The following is a 21,244-nucleotide window of genomic DNA, read 5'->3' as shown; positions in this document are numbered from 1 at the left end:
TACCTTGGGCAAGTTGCTCCAATCGATGGAACACAGACCAATGCTGGGTTCCAAATCACAACCATACGAAACCGAACGGATCACAAACACCCACCGAACAATTTTTCGAGTAAGATTTTATTTTTACGTAAAAACTGATCAATTACTTTAAATACCTAAAGTAACCTCTATTTTTCCATTTTTTTTTAAATAATATAATTTTTTGTATACGATACATTAACGAAATGTTTGTGTTCACAGGAGAAAGGTATTGAATATGAGTGCTGGTATTGAGTATCCTGGTGGCACCAATGCGTTGGGAATTGGCAGCTTGCTTGGTCTGTGCTTGGGTGTTAGTTTATTTCGCCCTATGGAAAAGCATTAAATCTTCAGCCAAAGTTCGTTATATCACAACAACACTGCCATTTCTGCTGATTATAGTCTTTCTTGGACGGTCTTTGACACTCGATGGAGCAGATGGAGCTTGAGGTTCTTCTTTAAACCAGACTGGGAACTTTTAAAACAGTCCAGGCCTTGGGTCAACGCTGCGTCACAGATCTTTAACTCTATCGGAATAGCATTCGGGTCGATGATCATGTTCGCTTCTTACAACCGATTCGACAACAACTTCCTGCACGATACCGTAGCCGTCACTCTAGTCAACGCTATTACTAGTCTCATAGTTGGCATATTCACCTTTGCTACCATCGGAAATATCGCCTTTGAACAAAATACTCCCGTGAAGGATGTCATAGCCGACAGTAAGTAAAATTCATTAAGGTGGTGTATATATTTTTATAGGTAATAAAATGCTTAATCTAATTATATATTCCAGGTCCAGGCCTATTATTTGTAGTGTACCCGCAAGCTATAGCAAAATGCCAGCATCTCAGCTATGGGCAGTACTGTTCTTCTTCATGTTTCTATGCCTTGGATTAAATAGTCAAGTAATTATTGATATTATTTGTTTCGTTACAACTAATTCTCAGTTGTCGCATATTTAACTCATAACCTTCAAATGTTTATTTCAGTTTGCTATAGTGGAAGTGGTCGTGACTTCAATACAAGACGGATTTCCCGACATGATACGAAAAGACTTGTGTATCATGAATTATTAGTACTGCTTGTGTGTGCGGTGTCATTATTATGCGGACTGCCACACATTATTCATAGCGGTATATATGTATTCCAGTTAATGGATTATTACGCCGCGTCGCTCAGTATAACTTATCTCGCCTTTTTTGAGGTGGTCGCGATTGCATGGTTTTATGGCGTGGGAAGACTGTCTAGAAATATTAAACAAATGACAGGTGAGTAATATGCATCATATTTCACATTAATATACAAAATAACATACGCAATGTACACCGTGCGATGGGTTTTGTTTAACACCTTTATAAAAATAACAGACACGGCAAACAATAACGCACACAATTTACATCCACCCGGACATCCGCTATGAAACAATTGGCCATTTTGAAGCGATATACCAATAATTTCTCTACAACAGGCTATGAGTCACGCGTGTTATCAGAGTAACGTGTGATCACACCCAATTTTTGTTTATCTACTGGAGAATTAACGTGTGACTTATACAATTCTAAATAGTATTGTTGCAAATAACAACGTTGTATTACGTCATGTTTCAGGTCGCCAACCATCGCTATACTTTCGATTCTGTTGGCTGATAGCGTCACCGGCGCTGCTGTTAGCGTTGTGGGTGGCAAGCATGGTCGACTACACGCCGCCTAGTTACAGGCAGTACCAATATCCCGCATGGGCACAAGCTCTCGGATGGATCATGGCTTCCCTCTCCTTACTTTGCATCCCAGTATACGCGGTTATAGTTATAATTAGAGCACCTGGAGACAGTTTAAGAGAGGTGAGTGTGTAAAACAATGTTACTGCAATTTAAATATAAATATATGTCATGCTTGCCTTGCATGCTTTTACATAATAGTCTACCAAGACCAACATAATAATTAACATTACTTGGGCGTTTATTCTTTCTAGTTTATTAAAAGTTACTTTATGAAAGGTTTTTTCAATAAAACAAAAACATAAAGTTTAGTTATATTTAAAAAAATATTCTATACACTGAGCGTAAAGTATTTATGAAAAACTTTTTCAATAGGTAACCGTAATGTTATCTTGTTATATATTATTATGTTCATATTTATTATTGGCAAACCAAATTTATTTGAATAAAAGGTAGATAAAGCCATGACAATCGCACCCTTTTTATCGTAATACCTAAGCAGAATCGAAACAGGGTTGAATCAGCTATTGCATAATAATCATCCTTTAAAGTCTCTACATAGCGCGAGTCATTTCTTATAAACATCACTTTGAACGCTATTACACTGAGGCAATATTTCCAATATAGAGCATTAAAAAAATAACATTCAATAACCACAAGACGATAAATATAATAAATTAAAATAATCCAAATATATAAGACCTATGGAGTGTCTTCCTCAACAACAAAAGCTAAAGTCCTTAATTTTATAGAAAGTATTCCTTAAATACTTAATTCTGAAAGTAATAAATAAGTGGATCTACATATTAGGAAATAGTACTAATAAATATATAATTTGTGCATTTCAATTATTTTAGATTTATAAATTGCGATTGTAGCTACACCTAGTCTTAAAATAAGTTATAGTTATTCTCATTTTAATCAATGAGACTTTGAACACCCCTGAATGAAAATTGTATAGTCATGTTTTTATAGTTAATAAATAACAGGCCTGACTGATGCGATTGCGGGCTGCGGAATTAGATATAGTTTATTATGGTAGACTTAAAGATAACGTTAAACATTCTAAATAAATATATTAATATTTTTGATACCAACGAATTCAAATTACTTCCGATATATTTATCTAATGATAAGCATGTTTCATTTATTATTTTCAGAAACTACGTTACTCAATACAACCAACATCTATATGTGAATGTGGTGTAAATGGCTGTGACATCTGCTGCTCTGAGTCGGATCCGCCGGACGACAAAACAGTTATTAATTAGTATAATGAAACCGTATATTTTAAAGAGTATTATTAAAAATGATAAGAATTAAGTACTCCCTCTGCCACGAGGAACAAATAACATTTGGGCCTGCGTTCTTTATGACGATATAGATTCAACACGGTATGTTTGTAACGAATAATCAAGTTTAATAAGGTTATATAAAATTAAGTAACTGGCATATACCCAGAAATCTATTTAGTCATACTGAATCCATGTTCAGGGCGCTGACCAATTTCTTATCGATTTTTTGATTCGCACCTGTGTAATCGACAAAGTTTGTCATCGAAAATTACCGTCTAGAAGAGGTACTCGTGATAAACAATACTACGTAGATAATTTACAACGATCTTCCATCATAATTACACATCACTCGACCTACAATTATGAGCATTCACCAAACAGTGTCATGACATACATAACTATGGTCATATAAATTTTATACAGTTACAATGTAGGAGTGAAAATCATGTATGTACTTCTGACGTCTGCGCGATAATGCATTGACTTCGAATAGTATAAATAGCATTTAAATCATATCATTACAAAGAAATACACCTATTGTTATATATTTTTACTATGCACATATTAAAACCATGTGTTAGCGGTAACTGTGTTCTGTGTAGGTATTCATAATAGCAGAAATGTATTATTACTGAATGTTTGTAAAGCTTTATATTCTCCCAGTCACGATATTATATTGCATAAGTATGTAAATATGTAATTTAAGGCCCGACCACCAGCAAAACAGCGCGCTAAAGCTCTGGTTTCCTAGAATTGCGGTGCCGTCACATGACGGACGCAATATTTGGACGCAAAAGACGGCCGTTTGTACGGTGACGAGACGTGGACAGATCCATCACCGTTACGGCCACCAAGTCGTATCTGTTATAGGGGAGAAAAGGACGACCTTGATATACTTTGGATTAATAATTTACTTGGTGTATGAACTATCATCAGAAGAGGAAAATAGTCGTATGGAGAAAGATGACTTAATCAAAGCTGGTACAGAAGGTGTATTTGAGATTTTAGTACGTCGCCGTCTACAAAGCAATGATGAGAAATTCAGAGAATAGTTTAGCCTAACACTAGTATTATTTGATTACGAACTTACCACATAAATTATGATTTGAGTTACAAACCATACAACAGACACAAAAATTCAATAAGACCAGAAAAAAGCTATGTATGTATACTTATTAAGTAGATTCCTAAGTCAATACAATAATTTTTTTTTTTTTAAATATTTATTTTTAACAGACCTAATACATAGATGTTCGCGAAATTAATTATATATTTTGGCCATGCTCATTTAAGTAGATACAATCTACTTCATGCCTGCATGACAGCCTGGATGTTCATCCATTGTAATTAAATGAATGCCTTGAGGAGAAGGAGCTATGATTTGTGGATGAGCACTAGTAGAGTAGTACTCGCACGCATCTCGCACTCGTGGGTATGTACGAAATCTATTAAAATTTCGTCGTCCTCGCTGCTCCAGTTGGAGTCGGAACTCATTTCGTTCGTCGTCCGGTCAAAACAATACCAAAATGGCTTCACCGCTATCGAGAAAAACGTTCAAGAAACTATTCGACACCGACAAGACGGCCGTCATGCAAATAGCGGTACCGCTTTTTGACGTTACGATATCAAATACCGCACTTAGAAGCCACGACATTTCGTTTATATAATCAACGTTCTAGTGACGTCATTCACCGCTGTATTACTGCCGCTTTATGACAGTACCGCTGTTTTAGGAAACCAGAGCTTAACAGATTCTTAGAAGCCATTTATTCCAAATTTATAACATACTAAAAAAAATATTTAAATAAGTAATTTAAGAAATATTTAAAAGACATATTTTTGCAATGTGTTATCTTTATTTTGATTGTATACAATTTTTGTAATAGGAATATTGTTTCGTTAATTTCATTGTGAAAATGCAATTAAAATTGTTGACTCCATGCATTTTCTCATAAACATGAATTAAGTACTCTAACACTATTAGAAAGACAATTTTATAAAGAATATTTTTGTAGTTCCTATTTAAATTTTTTTTTGAATTAACTATTCGTAAATCTTTGCAATTTCCCGCCAGTAACTTGCGCGCTGCCAAGTTCCTATAAAACGAATCGCTCAAGGACGTTTGCTAGGGGAGGGACCTTACATAATGGTCTGTTTTATAGGCTGGTCTACAACCTAGTAATACCTATGTAGTCTTGAAACACCGAATAAATTATTTTAATCGTTGTGGAAATTTGTGTAGATCCTTACCAATAAAGATTTCAAAATAAAACTTCCCGGTAAAATTATGTAGGTATACAGTGAAATTTGGTTAAAGTGAGCCTTGGACAATATATGAGAAGCCACTGCTAATAATAATTGCAATAAGGTCCCGGTACTTTTGCATTAAGCCTCTTTTACTGGGAGTTAAAAACCTCGTTAATTGAGAATCGATTTCTTAGATTTTACGATGTTCATCTCTATAATTGAGCCTTGGTAGGTCAATCACCTATATCAGTAAAACAATTTATCAGGTTTGGTAAGGTTACGACTCGTTTGTATACAAATATTTTAATTACTTCCGCACATTTTTAACCACTCTTGTCATCTATCTCTATAAATAAGACAACTGTCATTGCAAACCTCCCTATTTCTAAAATCCTAACTCCCTTGAGATCCCAGTTAAATAGTTGTATAGATTTAACTGTATTATACATTTCTAGCCATTTTTATGTCAATGTTCATGTAATTGAATAATCGGCGATAAACATCCTCAAATCGTAGGACATAAATAAGCTATACGATTTACATATACACTAGTAATATGTAGCAACAACATAAAACTTTGAGGGCATCAGTATTAATTTTTAAGTTAAGTATCAGGCCTTTTATATTATTTTATTTTCCTAAAAGGATAAATATTTAATCATATTTGTAACCATCGACCGTACTTGCATAGGTATATAATATATATTTGTTGTGTTGTAAGATTGTTTTTTCCTGAATAATGTGACCGAAAACATTCCATAAATACCTATACTCATGTAATTTAAAGATAGTTTTAATATTTTTAGATAGTTATTTATTTTGCATACCTTATAAAACATGGATGTTAAGAATATGTAAGCAAATTGTATTACTTAAGTAACTATCTCAGTAAATAGGTAGGTTGCCACAGAAATTGTAATTTTTCGTCAATCACTAAAATAAAATGACTGCTTAGCCGTGAGCATAGCCAGGGGGGCAACGTTAGGCGGCACCCACCCTATAAAGCCCTGCGTTACAGAGACATCGCGTGATACAGGCCTTTTTAAAATCAGCGGGTTTTTGCTCTCGCCAGCGGTCTCTTCCTAGATAAAATCCGTAGCTACGCCAACCTTCCGAGTACTAAACAAAACATGAAACAATATTATTTGTTGTTATCTGCCACTGATATTGAATCTTACATACCTATGTAAAATCAGTCTTTTGAAAAGTAAATCGTTCATAATTATTATAGTGTAAATAGGTACATTTTTTGTATATAAGTAAAATAAGTAACGGCAATGTATCATAAGGCAAAAGCGAAATAAAGTCCTAAGGTTAATGAGCATTATTTGTTTTATTAAAATCAATTTAAACAAAATATCCCAAAATTTGCCACCTATTCAGGAATAGAAGTAAAATTTCTAAGACAATAAATTAAAAAAGTAAAAATATCTCTCTTCCGCGGTACATCATTTTAGAATGAACTATTAATATATAAAATACGTCAATTATGAAATGTTTACCCTCAATATAAGTTCCTAGCAACGTCTAATATGAAAATTCTTTCCAGTTTAACATCGATTGATAATTAGTCAACTGTGAAAGGAGGAATCGTGAATTCGATAGCCGCAATGAGACAAATAATTATGTAATTTGTAAAGTAATTTTTATTGGGTCAGATGTTGTGGGACCTAGACGACTTAAAACCTGGTTACTGTAGTGGTACCGTAATAAGTATACTTACCAGTGGCGAAGAGTGGGGTTTTTCGAAAGGGAACCCAACACACCATATCGGTACTATTGATATGCAAAAAAGCGGTTTGTAAATCGTTCCAATGATAATTATATTTTACTTGAGTCACGAAAGGGTAGCCGGCAGGAATTAGGTTATATGGATTCTTCGCCACTGGTACCTACGCCACTAAGACACTCATCAGTACGACCTACCTTATGCTACGTAGTACTTGTCAGTATTCTATGCTTATAAGTAGTTGTGTGAAATCGGGGTTACGATTTTATTCTCCTTAGTGAATAAATGAATGAATCTTCCTAGCCGAATTTTCGGCTACGGCGGCCAATCTCAACGGATATCAGCCAGGTACGCAGGAGATATTATAATGTACAAGTGTTTGCGCAATACACAAGTGCACTCTCTGTTCCTTCAATCTCCATAGACTAATATATACATAAAACTGGAAATCACTCTCATAGTTCGGTGAGACGGTAATCCGACATGCCCGGAGAGGGCATGGGTGCCAGGAGGGGTGTACAAGGGGGTGCACGAGCACCCTAATTTCCGGAACAAATCGCAATTAATATAACTACTTAAATGAAACTGGGAACTGTCGACCACAGAGATTTTAGTATGGTTAAGCATAATCAAATACCCGCGGGATTTTTATTTGAAATAAAAATAAAAATTTTATTACTTATATTATGTAGATACACCTCCCTGAAAGTAGTCTTGGCGGTGACCATGAGATAGAGATCAGGCGCAGGTCCAACGGCTTTACGTGCTTTCCGAGGCACGGGGGTATCACACCACCAACTTCCTGACTCCGAGCTGTAAGTGAGTAATGTTTTCAGATGGAAAATAATAATAATATTATTATCCATCATATATTATTATTAATATCAGCCCTGTATTATATACTTGCCCACTGCTGAGCACGGGCCTCCTCTACTACTGAGAGGGATTAGGCCTTAGTCCACCACGCTGGCCTAGTGCGGATTGATAGACTTCACACACCTTCGAAATTCCTATAAAGAACTTCTCAGATGTGCAGGTTTCCTCACGATGTTTTCCCTCACCGTTAAAGCGAACGATAAATTCACAAAGAATACACACATGATTTTTTAGAAAAGTCAGAGGTGTGTGCCCTTGGGATTTGAACCTGCGGACATTCGTCTCAGCAGTCCGTTCCACACCCAACTAGGCTATCGCCGCACATCAGATGGAAAAACCCAGTCACAATTATTTTGGCCCGATCCAGGATTCGAACCCAGGACCTCAGCGCAGTAGTCGTACTCGTACAGTGTACAATTACAACTACGCCTCCGAGGCAGGCCTTCCTCCTTTGTATTAAGGTCGCTAATGGTAGTAAAAAAACCTTTAATGTTGGATAACGCATTTATCGAGGAAGGCTATAAGCTATGTATCATCCCGCTATGATCAATAGGAGCAGAGCAGCCATGAAAAATGTTGCAAAAACGGAAAAAAAATATTACTTTTGACAGCTCCTGTTTCATGTGCTGCGTAAACGGTTAAAGTTATATGACAATTATGTATGTTTTCACAAAATTGTTCCTCTTAAAGGTCTAGAAAATTTATTATAAAACAAGAACCCCAGCCGCAACTGTCTGCGAACGCGTTAAACTTAAAAACTACACAAAGGATTTTGATAAAACTTGGTATGGAGATAGTTTGAGAACCTGGAAAGGACATACTCGTAGGCTACTTTCTATCCCGGTAAAATATATAGGTAGCGGGATTATTATTTATTATGAAAAACTTTTCACACGGTCGGAGCCGCGTGGCGTAGTTGTACTACATGCGCGGTACGACACAGCTCTGAGGAAGTAATATTGAGTTTTTCTTAGTACCAGCCCACAGCAAGAAATTTGTACCCGATATGGCGCAAAGCTTACTCGCTATTACTTATGGTTTAATTTCTTCTTGCCCACCCCTTCATGGATAGAGGCGTGATATGAGTTTGTTCGTTTTTTTAATGCATAGCATAAATTTAAGTAGTTATTGTTTACCATTATGAGGTAAGTTCACTTTTTAATACTATATCAAGTTGAGGAAAACCAAAAACCCTACTCGGGTGCATTGTGGGTTCTCATGGTATTTTTGGTGAATATGGATGTGACACTAAATTGTTGCTGTGGATTAATTAGAATTACACTAAAGTAATTGATTTTTAGTCCTTCAAGTTTCTTTTTACATGTTTTGTCTTGAATCATGATGAAATTAGAAATAATTTAATTTATTTAGTTTATCAGTACTTTTATTTTCATATTTACACACATAAAATTAAAAAAAAATTACATAACTTTATTTTCTCCTTTTTTTGGGTAATATTGATATGTCTTCATTCTCGTCATCATCACAATCTTCACTTTCACTTTCCATGTCTTCATCACCTACTAACAAAACAGTGTATGAGTTGAAAATATATTGCATTAAATTATATATCTATAGTCCAACATGCATACAACAGATCTATGCAAGCTGCAAATGTTTTAAATACAGAATGAGAATTATAGCCCTTCCCCAAACAAACAGCCTTGAGTATTTGTTCCATACATTTAGTGCACACAAGTTATGTTCAGGAATATCGAAAGATTATGAATAATTGCTTCAATTTTAGGTGATTTGGAAGATTTGAAACCACCAAAATGTCATTTATTTAATAGTCTATATAAAAGAGATGGTTGCAAATTAATATGATGTGTATTTGGGGAGAAAATGCATAAAGTGTTAAGTCTGCTGGAAAACCTAATAAATAAAAATAAAATTTATAGTGATATTATTATTATTTATTATAATAATAATATCACTATAAATTTTGAATAGCTTCTAAAAAGAGGATTAGCCATTGTTTTAATAGGGGCATGGCCTTAAAGTAATTTCAGCATATAAAGTCTATATTGGGCAAAAATATCAATATTTTTATTGAAAAAAAAATGTGAAACACACAAATCCCCTGATCAAATTCTGCTAACATGATATTTTATACAACAATCTTTATTTCAATAATATCTGACTACAACAACCGTTTACATCTCAAGGTGACAAGCAAATTGCAGAGATTGATTAATCACTGTTTATGTGCAAAAATAAACATAATATTCTTTTAAAGCTGAAGTTTTCCTGTCTGTTTTACCCCCTAATATCGCACTCAGGAATCTCTGTAACCTCGGGTCCCAAAAATTATGTAATTAATAATTACCAGTACCACCAAGTTCCTCAATCATCTTGGTTAGTTTTGTGTTCACTGCATGTTGAAACTCTTCCAATGTTTTTACTAGAGTCTGTGAATTTGTTTCTTTAGTTATAGTATGGATTACTTTTTCGTTTTCTGATATAATGAATTTCATCTCAGATACCATGTTTAATGTTTTGAAAGCAGTAAGTACTAGGGTCTGTAGATTTTCTGTTTCTGTAAGTTGTAACACAATAAATTCCAATTCAATCCAATTTATTTTATTTGGCTGTATCGTTTATACGATAATTATGCCAATGTCAAGTATTAATGTAATATGTAATGTAATACCAAGCAGAACAAAGTTATGTTTATATTAAACAAAAACTTCATTTTACTGTAATTTAAAATTTTAGGTTATATATTATTGAAATAGCAGGTCATCTGTCGCTGTCGACTTGTCAAGTGTTTTTTTAATGGCAATATATGACATTTTTGGTATGTATCGAAGGAATTTTGTTAAGGAAAATAAAAATGATTTGTTTTCTATATTGTAGATAAATTTTAAATCACCGATAGATAAATGGTATATAATATATAAAGCCATAATATAAAAGAAGAAGAAAAATTGCGGTATGCACATACTCGTACACATATACTATTTCCAAGTGAGGCTCTAAAGAATGACCAAAGAAGGTCATCATGTATTCTAAGAACATCTATAATATTAAATCTATAGGTAATAACGCTAGGCATATACAAACATATGGGACATATATATGGGACTGTGTCCCCTTGCGAACCGATACGATGCATCTTTAATAGGTACATGCTATCTTAATCCAATCTAGGTGGATTATTGCATTGCGGGCCCAGTCTAGCTCATCTAATAGACGCGTTCCATAGCATATTATTAATTATTTTAAACCGACAACACTGCAAGCGCATGCAATGTCAAGTGTCAAGCAATGTCATATTATGTCAGTATATCAGCTGACTTATTTATTTTTTAATAAATTGGACATTTAAATCTTGAAATTCACTATGTAATATGTGTGAATTTGGAAGATTTGGACCACTTATAGGTGCAATCGATGAAGGAACTTCAAACGTAAAATTTCTGGTAATATGAATAATACACTACAAATAAATACTTTATTTCCTAAGTTACGCCGAAAAGACGGCAATTTAAAAATAAATATGTATTTTGTAATGATACAGAAATGTAGTACTAGTGATTATGAAATTAAATAGACACTTAATAAGTATTACTGAATTATTTATATTTATGTTACAGATTGAATTAATTTGATACCAAATACACGTAACATTATTAAAATAGAACTAATAATAGTAAATTATTACGTTTAAGGTGTTTGCGGCCAATACATCAGAGGTGTTAACATACCATCAAATATCTCTGAAGAGGTTTAGCCCTCAGGAAGGATGGGTTGAACAAGATGCTTTAGAAATCCTAAATGCAGTGCTGGAATGCATAGAGGTATATTTACTATAAGGCCTCTGCATTAACTTCTGTTTACATCAATAGTGAAGCATTTGTATACTTTGCTCAGTTACATTTTTATACTTTTCTTTTGTTATGATTTGAATTTACAAAAATTATAAAACTAGTGTTTCTATCTTACTAATAAAAATAAAACAATTGCATATATTACAAGAAAGGACAAAATAATTTAAACTTTATATTTTCAGGTAACAACAGACAACTTAAGGAAGTTGGACATAAACCCTGCTGATGTAGTAGGCATTGGCATAACAAACCAAAGAGAGACAACAATAGTTTGGAACTCACTCACGGGGCAACCACTTTATAGTGCAATAGGTAGTTCAAATTAACTTACAAATATATTCACACTCAATTATCCTAGGCCATATTTTTATTTTTATTTAATGCTTTTTGTTGTCTGTTTCAGTGTGGTTAGATGTAAGGACTTCAAGAATTGTTGATGATCTTACAAAATTAAAGGGAGCACAATGCATTAACGCTGTTGTTCAGACTAGTGGGCTTCCATTGTCAACATATTTCTCATCTGTTAAATTAAAATGGCTACTTAAAAATGTTACTGCTGTGAAAGATGCTGTGGCTGCTGGTGAATGCCTAGCGGGCACTGTGGACTCCTGGCTTATATGGGTAATGTATAAATTAACATAGGGCCATTGTGATTGGCTAATATTGAGATACAACAATATTAGCCAAATATAATGGCCCTATGGCTACGCATTGTGAAGGCTGCCATGTAGTTAGCACTTAGAGACTTATTATCATAGCTTTACTCCGTCCTTAGATAAAAAAACATCTATGAATAAGGGGGTAAGATTATTGCATGTTTTATATACATAGTAGTTTAAATCTTATTTTTAGCATTAATAAACAATCACTACTTACATCCTTACATATTATTAAATGAAGTCCCCCGCTGTGTCTGTCTATATATCTAAATGCATTAACTCAAAAACTACCAATTGCATTTTACCAATGGACAGAGTGGTTTAAGTTGATGATTCACATGATTCATGAATGATAATTCATTAATAGTTTGTAAAATTGCTAATATATGATGATGATTGTTAAAGATGATGAAAAATCAAGGTAACTAGGAGCTTTCATTAAGAATGCTGCTTAATTCCTTTGAGTTATTAAAAAAGATAATTTCTACACTCACACATGATGTGGTAATTGAAAATATATTTAGACTAATACATGTACAATCCTTATCAAATTAAATATGTTACCTTAAGCATTTCATGCATTATAATTGCAGAATTAAAATTCGCAGTCAGACAGTTAGTGGTGTGAAAGCCCCAGGACCCGGTTAGCACATATAGACCTTGGTCCTGCGCCTGATCTCTCTCTGGTCATGTCAGATTGCCATCTCACCGAAATATGAGTGTGAAGGAACAGAGTGTTTCTGTGTATTACGCACATACGTGGGCACTATAATATCCCTTGCGTACTTGGCTGATTTCCGTTGAGATTGGCCACCATTGCCGAAATACGGTTAGGAAGCAATCAATCAATCAAATTGTATTTTGCATGTTTAGAACCTCACTGGTGGCGTTCATGGCGGAATACACGTAACGGATGTGACAAATGCCTCTCGCACACAACTTATGTCTTTGAGAAGCTTACAATGGGATAAAGGACTCTTACGATTTTTCGACATACCGCCTGAAATTTTACCAAAGATAAAAAGTTCAGCAGAAATTTATGGCTACATTTCTTCTGGACCACTTCTAGGCGTACCAATCGCAGGAGTTAGTTCACTTTTTATGTATTATTTTTTATATTTTCCACATTTGTATTGATAATTAACTAAAAGTCTTTTGCAGTGCTTAGGAGATCAACAAGCAGCTCTAGTCGGTCAAGGATGCATGAAATTTGGACAAGTTAAATGTACTTTCGGTACTGGGTGTTTTCTTTTATATAATACAGGTAAACCATTATGGCAATTACAATAAAAGTGCATCGTATTTTTATTAATAGAAAATATATTTTGTCCTTTATTAATATATATCACACACAAGACTATTGTTGTAAATAAGTCTGATATTGTGCTCGATACTCGATATCACCAATCGATAGATCGAGTTGCATGTCGGGCAAAACTTGTTGACGTCACCAATCCGCATGACGATAACCTTGTTAGGTCAAGAGTTAAATTTGGCACATGAGGTCAGTAAGATGTGGGATGTTGACTCTATTATTGTCTCGATTGTCGTGTCCGTCATGGGTTGAAACGAAAAGCCTCGACCAACATCTCCAGAGGCTATAGATTGATTGTTGTAAAAAGTCGAACTTTCAATATAAAGAGAATCATAATAATGTGTTTCAGGTGATTCAATCGTACACTCCCAATATGGACTTTTAACCACAGTAGCTTATAAATTAGGACCAGATAGTCCTCCGGTTTACGCATTAGAAGGATCTGTGGCAATAGCTGGTAGGCAAAATTTTTATTATATATATTAAAAAAAAGAACACGTTTTTCTTTAAAATTAAATTGTTTTGTTACAATATCCTATTTTCTGAACATATAATATGTCAATTACCTTCTGCAAGATATGCAAATTTGTGCAAGTTCCACATTCATGAATACATTATAAAATTCCATACTTCTGCTTAACCCATGGAACTTATGCGTAAGCATTTAAACAATAAACTCTTGTGCAGGAGATACTTTACAATGGCTTCGCGACGGACTCGAGATTTTAAGCGACGTAAAAGATTCTGAATTTCTAGCCGCTGAAGTGGATGACAAAGATGAGGGCAGTATTTGTTTTGTTCCTGCATTTAATGGATTGTACTCGCCTTACTGGAGAAAAGATGCCAGGGGGTAAGTCATTACATTATCACTTACATTTCAATGCCCCTTTAAATTTGTTTTATGGTTCATTTGAAGTACAAAAGTACTTCAAATGAATATTTGATTGATTATTTTTCAGAATCATGTGTGGATTAAGTGGCATGACTCGACGGCAACACATAATTCGTGCGGCACTTGAAGCGGTGTGCCAGCAGACTCGAGCAGTAAGTGATGCGATGGCCACCGACTGCGCGCCGCTGCGACGGTTACTCGCCGATGGGGGCATGGCGCAGAACTCCGTTCTTATGCAAATGCAAGCTGATTTATTGGGAATTCCAGTGGTATGGAAAGTTAACAATATTTGTTTTTCTTTCCAACTTTTTTTGCCATCAATGTCTAAATCGACGGTCCCCAAGAACAAAATCTCATTTGCAAAATATAAATTAAATTAAGTTTTGATAACAATTTAATTTTTGATAACAATCAATAGTTTTGAAATGAGTAATTTACATTAAAAAAGCGGCAATAGCTTAGTTGGTTGTGGAACGAACTGCCGAGACGAATGTCCGCAGGTTCAAATTCCAAGGGCACACACCTCTGACTTTTCTAAAAAAATATGTGTATTTTTCGTGAATTATCGCTTGCTTTAACGGTGAAGGAAAACATCGTGAGGAAACCTGCATACCTGAAAAGTTCTCTATAGGAATTTCGAGGGTGTGTGAAGTCTACCAACCCGCACTAGGCCAGCGTGGTGGACTAAGGCCTAATCCCTCTCAGTGGTAGAGGAGGCCCGTGCCCAACAGTGGGACAATATATAATACAGGGCTGATAATATTATTTTATTATTAATTGACATTGAATTGATATTTTCACTTAATTTAAAACCTTCATACTGCAACTAGAGCATTTTGCAGATGAGATTTTGTTTTGGGACCGTCGAAATATGTCAAATGCGAGCAGTCACTGCAAATCTTTTCTGGCTTCTTCGCATGAGTTTGAATAAGGTGTGCTTGTTGCACATAATATGCTGCTTGTTTGCACCTCCTTCAGCTCGCTCCTTATACCTACAGCTTTTCATAGTTGCTTTTAATAATCTGCGGGACAATAATAATAGCACAACTTGCGCGCATCACGCGTCCAGCGTGCGTATGCTTCGCTCGGGGCGTCCGAATCTTCGTAAACATGCACATTCAGATTTGGCGTACCCATATTAGTTTTGTCACGATTTGATTAAAGACATTTAGAGCTTGCTGTATTACACCTAACTATTTCAATTTACATGTGTTCTTTAATGGTTTAAAGAACTTTGGTATGTTTGCAAGATTCGTCCATTGATGATGGAAAGTACCGCCCTTGGAGCCGCAATAGTGGCTGGGCGAGCACTCCAGGTGTGGCCTACAACAACGCCGAGTCCGCCTGCAGACACATTTTGCCCTCTATTTCAAGTGAAGGTATAACGCTTACTAATAATTGTAGAAAATAATAATTTGGCTGACTTCTAGCTACACAAACACAAATTTAACGTGAAGTAAAATTGAGATTTTTTTTTCTAGAAAGAGATATGCGACGCGTCCGTTGGGAAGAAGCGCTCAATCGATGTATGAACTGGGCAAATGACAGTAACAACGACTCGCAATTGAAGGAAATATCAGGTAGTGTATCAGTATAGCCTAACCGTAAAAAAATTGAATGCCGTATGCCATAATGAGCCTGGGTAGATACCAAATACTAGATAGATCCTGCTAAGCACCAGTTGACTGGTGATTGATTTTAAAGGACTGAAGCCAATATAATGATATTTATAAAGCATTTCTTGTTACCTTGGGGAATGTTGATTAATAAAACCGATTTTATTACATAGTTATAAAACTTATAATTTAATCATCTTTTACATTTCACAGATGAGGAGGACAAAACAACGACCGTGTTGCCGCCGGGACTATTTTTCCTTGGTACAGCGTTTCTTCTGATTATAGCCGACAAATTAAAAGCCATTTAGCATATTGTAGTCTCAAATGCATAATATAGTATGCAGTATAACATTTGAGCGCCAAAGCTAGTTTGTTTAAAAAATCGTATTAATTTATTTGTAGTGAAATTGTTAATTACCTGTTGTTAATCAAAATGTGTAAAATAATATTTGGTTTTATTTAACCTCTTATTACATACGAGTTTAATTAAACAATTTCTTTTTAGTTATTTCATACACAAGTTATAGTCGTTTGTTTTACTTACAGTTACATTAAGTAAATAAATATTTTGTCATATACATAATGTTACCCTTTGATGACGGCAATAGGCCTTAATTTAACAGTTTTCTTGCTTATTCCTGCAGAATGACATGTATTAACAACATCTGTTACGTTTTTGTACGATTCTGGAGCTTCTTCCATCACTAGTTTAGGTGAAGCAACTCTAATAGAGATACCCATGGACTCCAACTTCGAGAGCACGTCCATGTAGTCTATATTTCTTCTAGATTTCGCACGCGATAAAGCTCGGCCCTAAAAATATAAGTATTATAATTTTAGTTATACATATATATTATGTTCACACTAAAAATATGAAAGTTCGGTTGTTTGTTACTCAGTTATGCCAGAACAGCTGAACAGAGGGCCTACCATCATCTTTTATCGAGCGACTCAGTATTGATTCAGTTCAATATAGGTTTCTAAACTGAATCGGGTTATTTCGTACCATCATGTCATTAACTCACTATCGCATTTGAGTCGGAACTCGGTGGATGAGTGAATGAAATTTGTCTCTGGTCTGTTCGCTACACAACAAATTAAAAAGGGATAGCCCTATACGCATTGTATAAGTGTGTTTCGCTTGTTCAATACTTCGAGTTCTGCGTTCCGAAACCTTAGTTAGTTAATTCCCGATAAGTTACCGTTTATTTTGTTAAAAGCAAATAAATTAAAAATTACTAATATATACGGACTGTAAATAAATTAATTGAAAGGCGGGTATTAACTCGCTATAAACTTAATTTAATACCTTGATTTAGGTGAAAATATTTTATCGTTTGTATTATTATAAAACTAAATTTAGATTTCTGTTTCGAGTTAAAAACCGCACCTCTCGCTTTTGACAACAGTGTCGAGTTGCGCGGTTATTGTTTATGTTTTAAATTCTTGGAGTGTTAAACTGTGTTGTGATTAAAGTTTTTTATATTTGTGTTTTGTAATAAATAATGGCGTAAGTATATGTGCAAGTTCCAATGCATTTTTAACTAATTATTAAACTGTGGAAAAAAACAATTCTAAAGATATATAACTTTAAGAAATAAAGTGGTTTAAGTGCCCTTTGTTTTATAATTTTTATAATTCGTCCGACATCTAAAAATAAAGTTATTAGTCACTTTTTAAATCTGAAAATACATATATCCAAAATATAAACCAAAATATTAGGACGAATTTATTTACCTTTATTAAAAAATCACGAAGTCCGACAACTTTACACGACAAAACAAAAAGGATGTATAAACGAAAAAGCATTCGACTTTACTGCATTCTCATAAAACAACTTAAATACAACATTTCTTGCACTTTTTTTCGCGGTGTTATTTCGAGTGTTTTTGCCCGAACGCAAGTCACAAGTGGCCACTTATACTTTCTAGGAGCACACATGTTGCAACACTATTACTTTTAAAACAGATATTGCTATTTTTTTGTGTTTAATAACAAACAAGACCAATCCAAGCACAAAAATATTAACTTGTTTTGAATCGCTTATTTTGACAGATAGCCGACTCAGTTTAGGTTCAATTGTACATATTGGTACGACAAAGAATGAATGATAGTCGATTCCGATTCAATATTGAACTTGATTATGCGGTGACGTATATTGGTCGTGTTTGACGACATCATGGTACGAAATAGCGAACCAGTTCAGTTTAGGTCCTGAACTGAGTCGGAATAAGAGATGATGGTAGGCCCACTGATCTGAATAAAATTTGGGGCAAAGATCCTATTACAAGGCTACGTTTTAGCCCGTGGAAATATATAGCGAAACTTTTATCACAGAAAACTATTTCACGCAGGCGGATCCGCAAGCAAAACCTAATACGTAATAAAATTTTAAATACTTACAGCTCCATGGCAAGTACTTCCGAAGGTCTCAGTCATGCCTTGGTGTGTGCCGGTAAGCACGTAGCTGCAAGTTCCCATAGTACCACCAATCAGCACAGGTTGTCCAGTAAGCTGATAGTCAACGGGAATTAATGGGTGGTGCGGCGGGAATGCTCTTGTAGAACCCTAGAATGATAATTGTGCAATAAGTTTAGTATTTATGTGAAATTTGATTAAGGTAGAAACTCATTTAATTTTGGAGTTGGTTATAGTATCATGGCTATAAAATTGTTTTAATATCTGGGAAGAAAAGTGCAGTGGGTGGAGTTTAGGATTGCATGTGGTTTAGCAAAAGTACCTTTCTGTGCACAAGCAAAGTTTTTACTTTTCCATCAACAATGTGCTCTTCAACCTTGGCTATATTGTGGGAGACATCATAAATGACATGCATGTCCAAGTCATCAGGAGCCATTTTAAACTGTTTGGCAAATGCTTGGCGAGTCAAGAAGGTCATGGAACTACGGTTAACCCATGCGAAGTTAGCCGCCGCCGCCATAGCCTTCAAGTAGTCTTGACCTTCAACAGAATGAATTCGCGCACAAGCCAGTTGTCTGTCATTGGTTTCAATTTTGTCTCTTTTCATGGCTTTTTCCATTTGTACAAGAGCATCAGTAGCAACTTGATGACCAAACCCTCGACTGCCAGAATGAATCATCACACAAACTTGACCAGTCCTCTCTAAACCCATTTTTCCTGCAGCATATTTGTCATATATTTCATCAACAACTTGTATTTCTGCATAATGGTTGCCAGCTCCCAGCGTACCTAGCTGTGGCAATCCTCTTTTTTTGGCTCTTAAACTAACTTTGGATGGGTCAGCATTTAACATCCTCCCATATTCTTCACAATGCTCTTTATCCTCAGCCCACACGTAGCCTTCACGCAGAGACCAATCCATGCCCATTTCTAAAGCTTCTTCCATGTCACGTGCATTCATAGGAATTATACCTTTAGAACCCACACCAACAGGTATGTGATCAAATAAACTCTGCGCTAATTGTTCCTGTAAATAAAATAAAATGTTATCTTACTTCTTAGTAATATTGCAAATGTGATAATTAGTGGATATGTTTGGATATTTGTATGTAAGCAACATATAGTTATCAATTAAAAAAAAAATATTCAAAATATTAAAACATTATGTTTATGAATCTCCCAAAAGTATATACCTTTATTGGTTGAACATCTTTTCATGCAAATTGGTTCTTAGTAGACGTACACCGCAATTAATATCAAATCCTACACCACCAGGAGAAACTATTGATTTTGATTTGACATGTCAAAAGCAGCCATGTTTCCTGAAAATAATGTTGATAACCATATTATTCATTTTACAAAACTTAGAAAATTATTACAGTCATATATAAAAGTAAAAGTGGTGATTACATAAATGGATCAACAAAATAAAAAATGTGACAATTAAAGCTTGATAACAATCATTTCACAGAAATAATTAGCCAATTCGATAAGAGCTAATAAGTTTATCTACAACTGATTCCATTTACACAATGTTGTTCCTCTTCACCCCTTCATTCCTTTTACCACTATTAAAAATTTTTGGAGCTTAATATTATAAGTATTTAATAACATAATTACAACAACTGTTTTACTACAAAAAATTCTATTCAGGTAAGGAAAACTAGGAAATTATTTTCTACCCTTCTTTGTATTATCTTTTCTGTATTGTTATATCTACATGTTAGATTTAAACAATAATATTAGCAAATTTGATTACATTTTAGACAAAAACAAATTTAATCTATACAGTGTAATTTGGCATTGTGTTATTAAATGAAACGGCATTATATTATATTATTTACTTCTGCTAACATTGGGCTAAAATGGATAATACACAACATAACATAAATATGGTTTTACTTTTCTGATTTTTTGATCATGACCCTGTGTACACAAAAAATCACAGCTATCAATACTATTATATAAAGCTGAAGAGTTTGTTTGTTTGTTAGAACACGCTAATCTCAGGAACTACCGTTCAAACTGAAAATTTTTTTGTGTTAGGTGGCCCTTTGTTCATGGAGTGCTAAAGGCTATATATCAACACGCTATACTCAATAGGAGCTGTAATGGCTAATCCCAGGAACTATCGGTTCGAACTGAAAAATTCTTTTTGTGTTGGATAGCCCTTTTTGCCTGGAGTGCTATAGGCTATATATCATCACGCTATGACCAATAGGAGCGGAGCAGTAATGAAACATGTTGCAAAAACGGGGAAAATTATTAGTTTTGAGAGCTTCCGTTGCTTGCACTGCGTAAACGTTTAAAGTTATACAACAATGATGTATGACGGAATTATTCCTCTAAAAAAGTTCTACAAAATATATTATAAAACAAAGTCCCCTGTTGCATCTGTCTGCTTGAACGTGTTAAACTCAAATATTAAGATGAAATTTGGTATGCAGACAGTTTGAGACCCTGGGAAGAACATAGGCTCCCGGGAAAGTACATAGCGTGACTTTTATAACAGAAAACCTTAGCCCGAAAAACTTTATAACGCGGGAGGAGCCATGGGCAAAAGCTAGTTTTACTATAAATACTTCATTTTACTAGGAATATAATTACCAACTATCATATTCAA

The 21,244-nt window shown here is 34.6% G+C and overlaps 1 protein-coding gene, 1 long non-coding RNA gene and 2 pseudogenes across 2 annotated transcripts; 2 read left to right on the top strand and 2 right to left on the bottom strand.

The window, feature by feature from the left end:
• The first annotated feature begins 5 nt into the window (after positions 1–5).
• LOC119192344 lies at positions 6–6,604 on the top strand (annotated as a pseudogene).
• Positions 6,605–9,327: 2,723 nt separating this feature from the next.
• Positions 9,328–10,662, bottom strand: LOC119192347. The gene is made up of 2 exons (XR_005113625.1): positions 10,215–10,662; positions 9,328–9,408 (listed from the first exon to the last, which is right to left on the bottom strand). It is a non-coding gene; the product is annotated as an uncharacterized LOC119192347 (long non-coding RNA).
• A 479-nt stretch (positions 10,663–11,141) lies between these two features.
• Positions 11,142–16,649, top strand: LOC119192345 (annotated as a pseudogene).
• On the bottom strand, positions 16,361–19,938 carry LOC119192346 (RNA-splicing ligase RtcB homolog). The gene is given in 6 exon segments (XM_037446166.1): positions 16,361–17,016; positions 18,607–18,771; positions 18,944–19,648; positions 19,815–19,834; positions 19,837–19,914; positions 19,917–19,938. Coding segments are annotated over 6 exon segments (1,218 nt in total). The 3' UTR covers positions 16,361–16,788.
• Between the last annotated feature and the right edge of the window lie 1,306 nt (positions 19,939–21,244).

Source organism: Manduca sexta, unplaced genomic scaffold (assembly GCF_014839805.1).
Source record: "Manduca sexta isolate Smith_Timp_Sample1 unplaced genomic scaffold, JHU_Msex_v1.0 HiC_scaffold_2650, whole genome shotgun sequence".
Taxonomy (NCBI): Eukaryota; Metazoa; Arthropoda; class Insecta; order Lepidoptera; family Sphingidae; genus Manduca; species Manduca sexta.
Note: the sequence above shows the minus strand (reverse complement) of the source record. Positions and strands in the feature narration are given on the sequence as shown.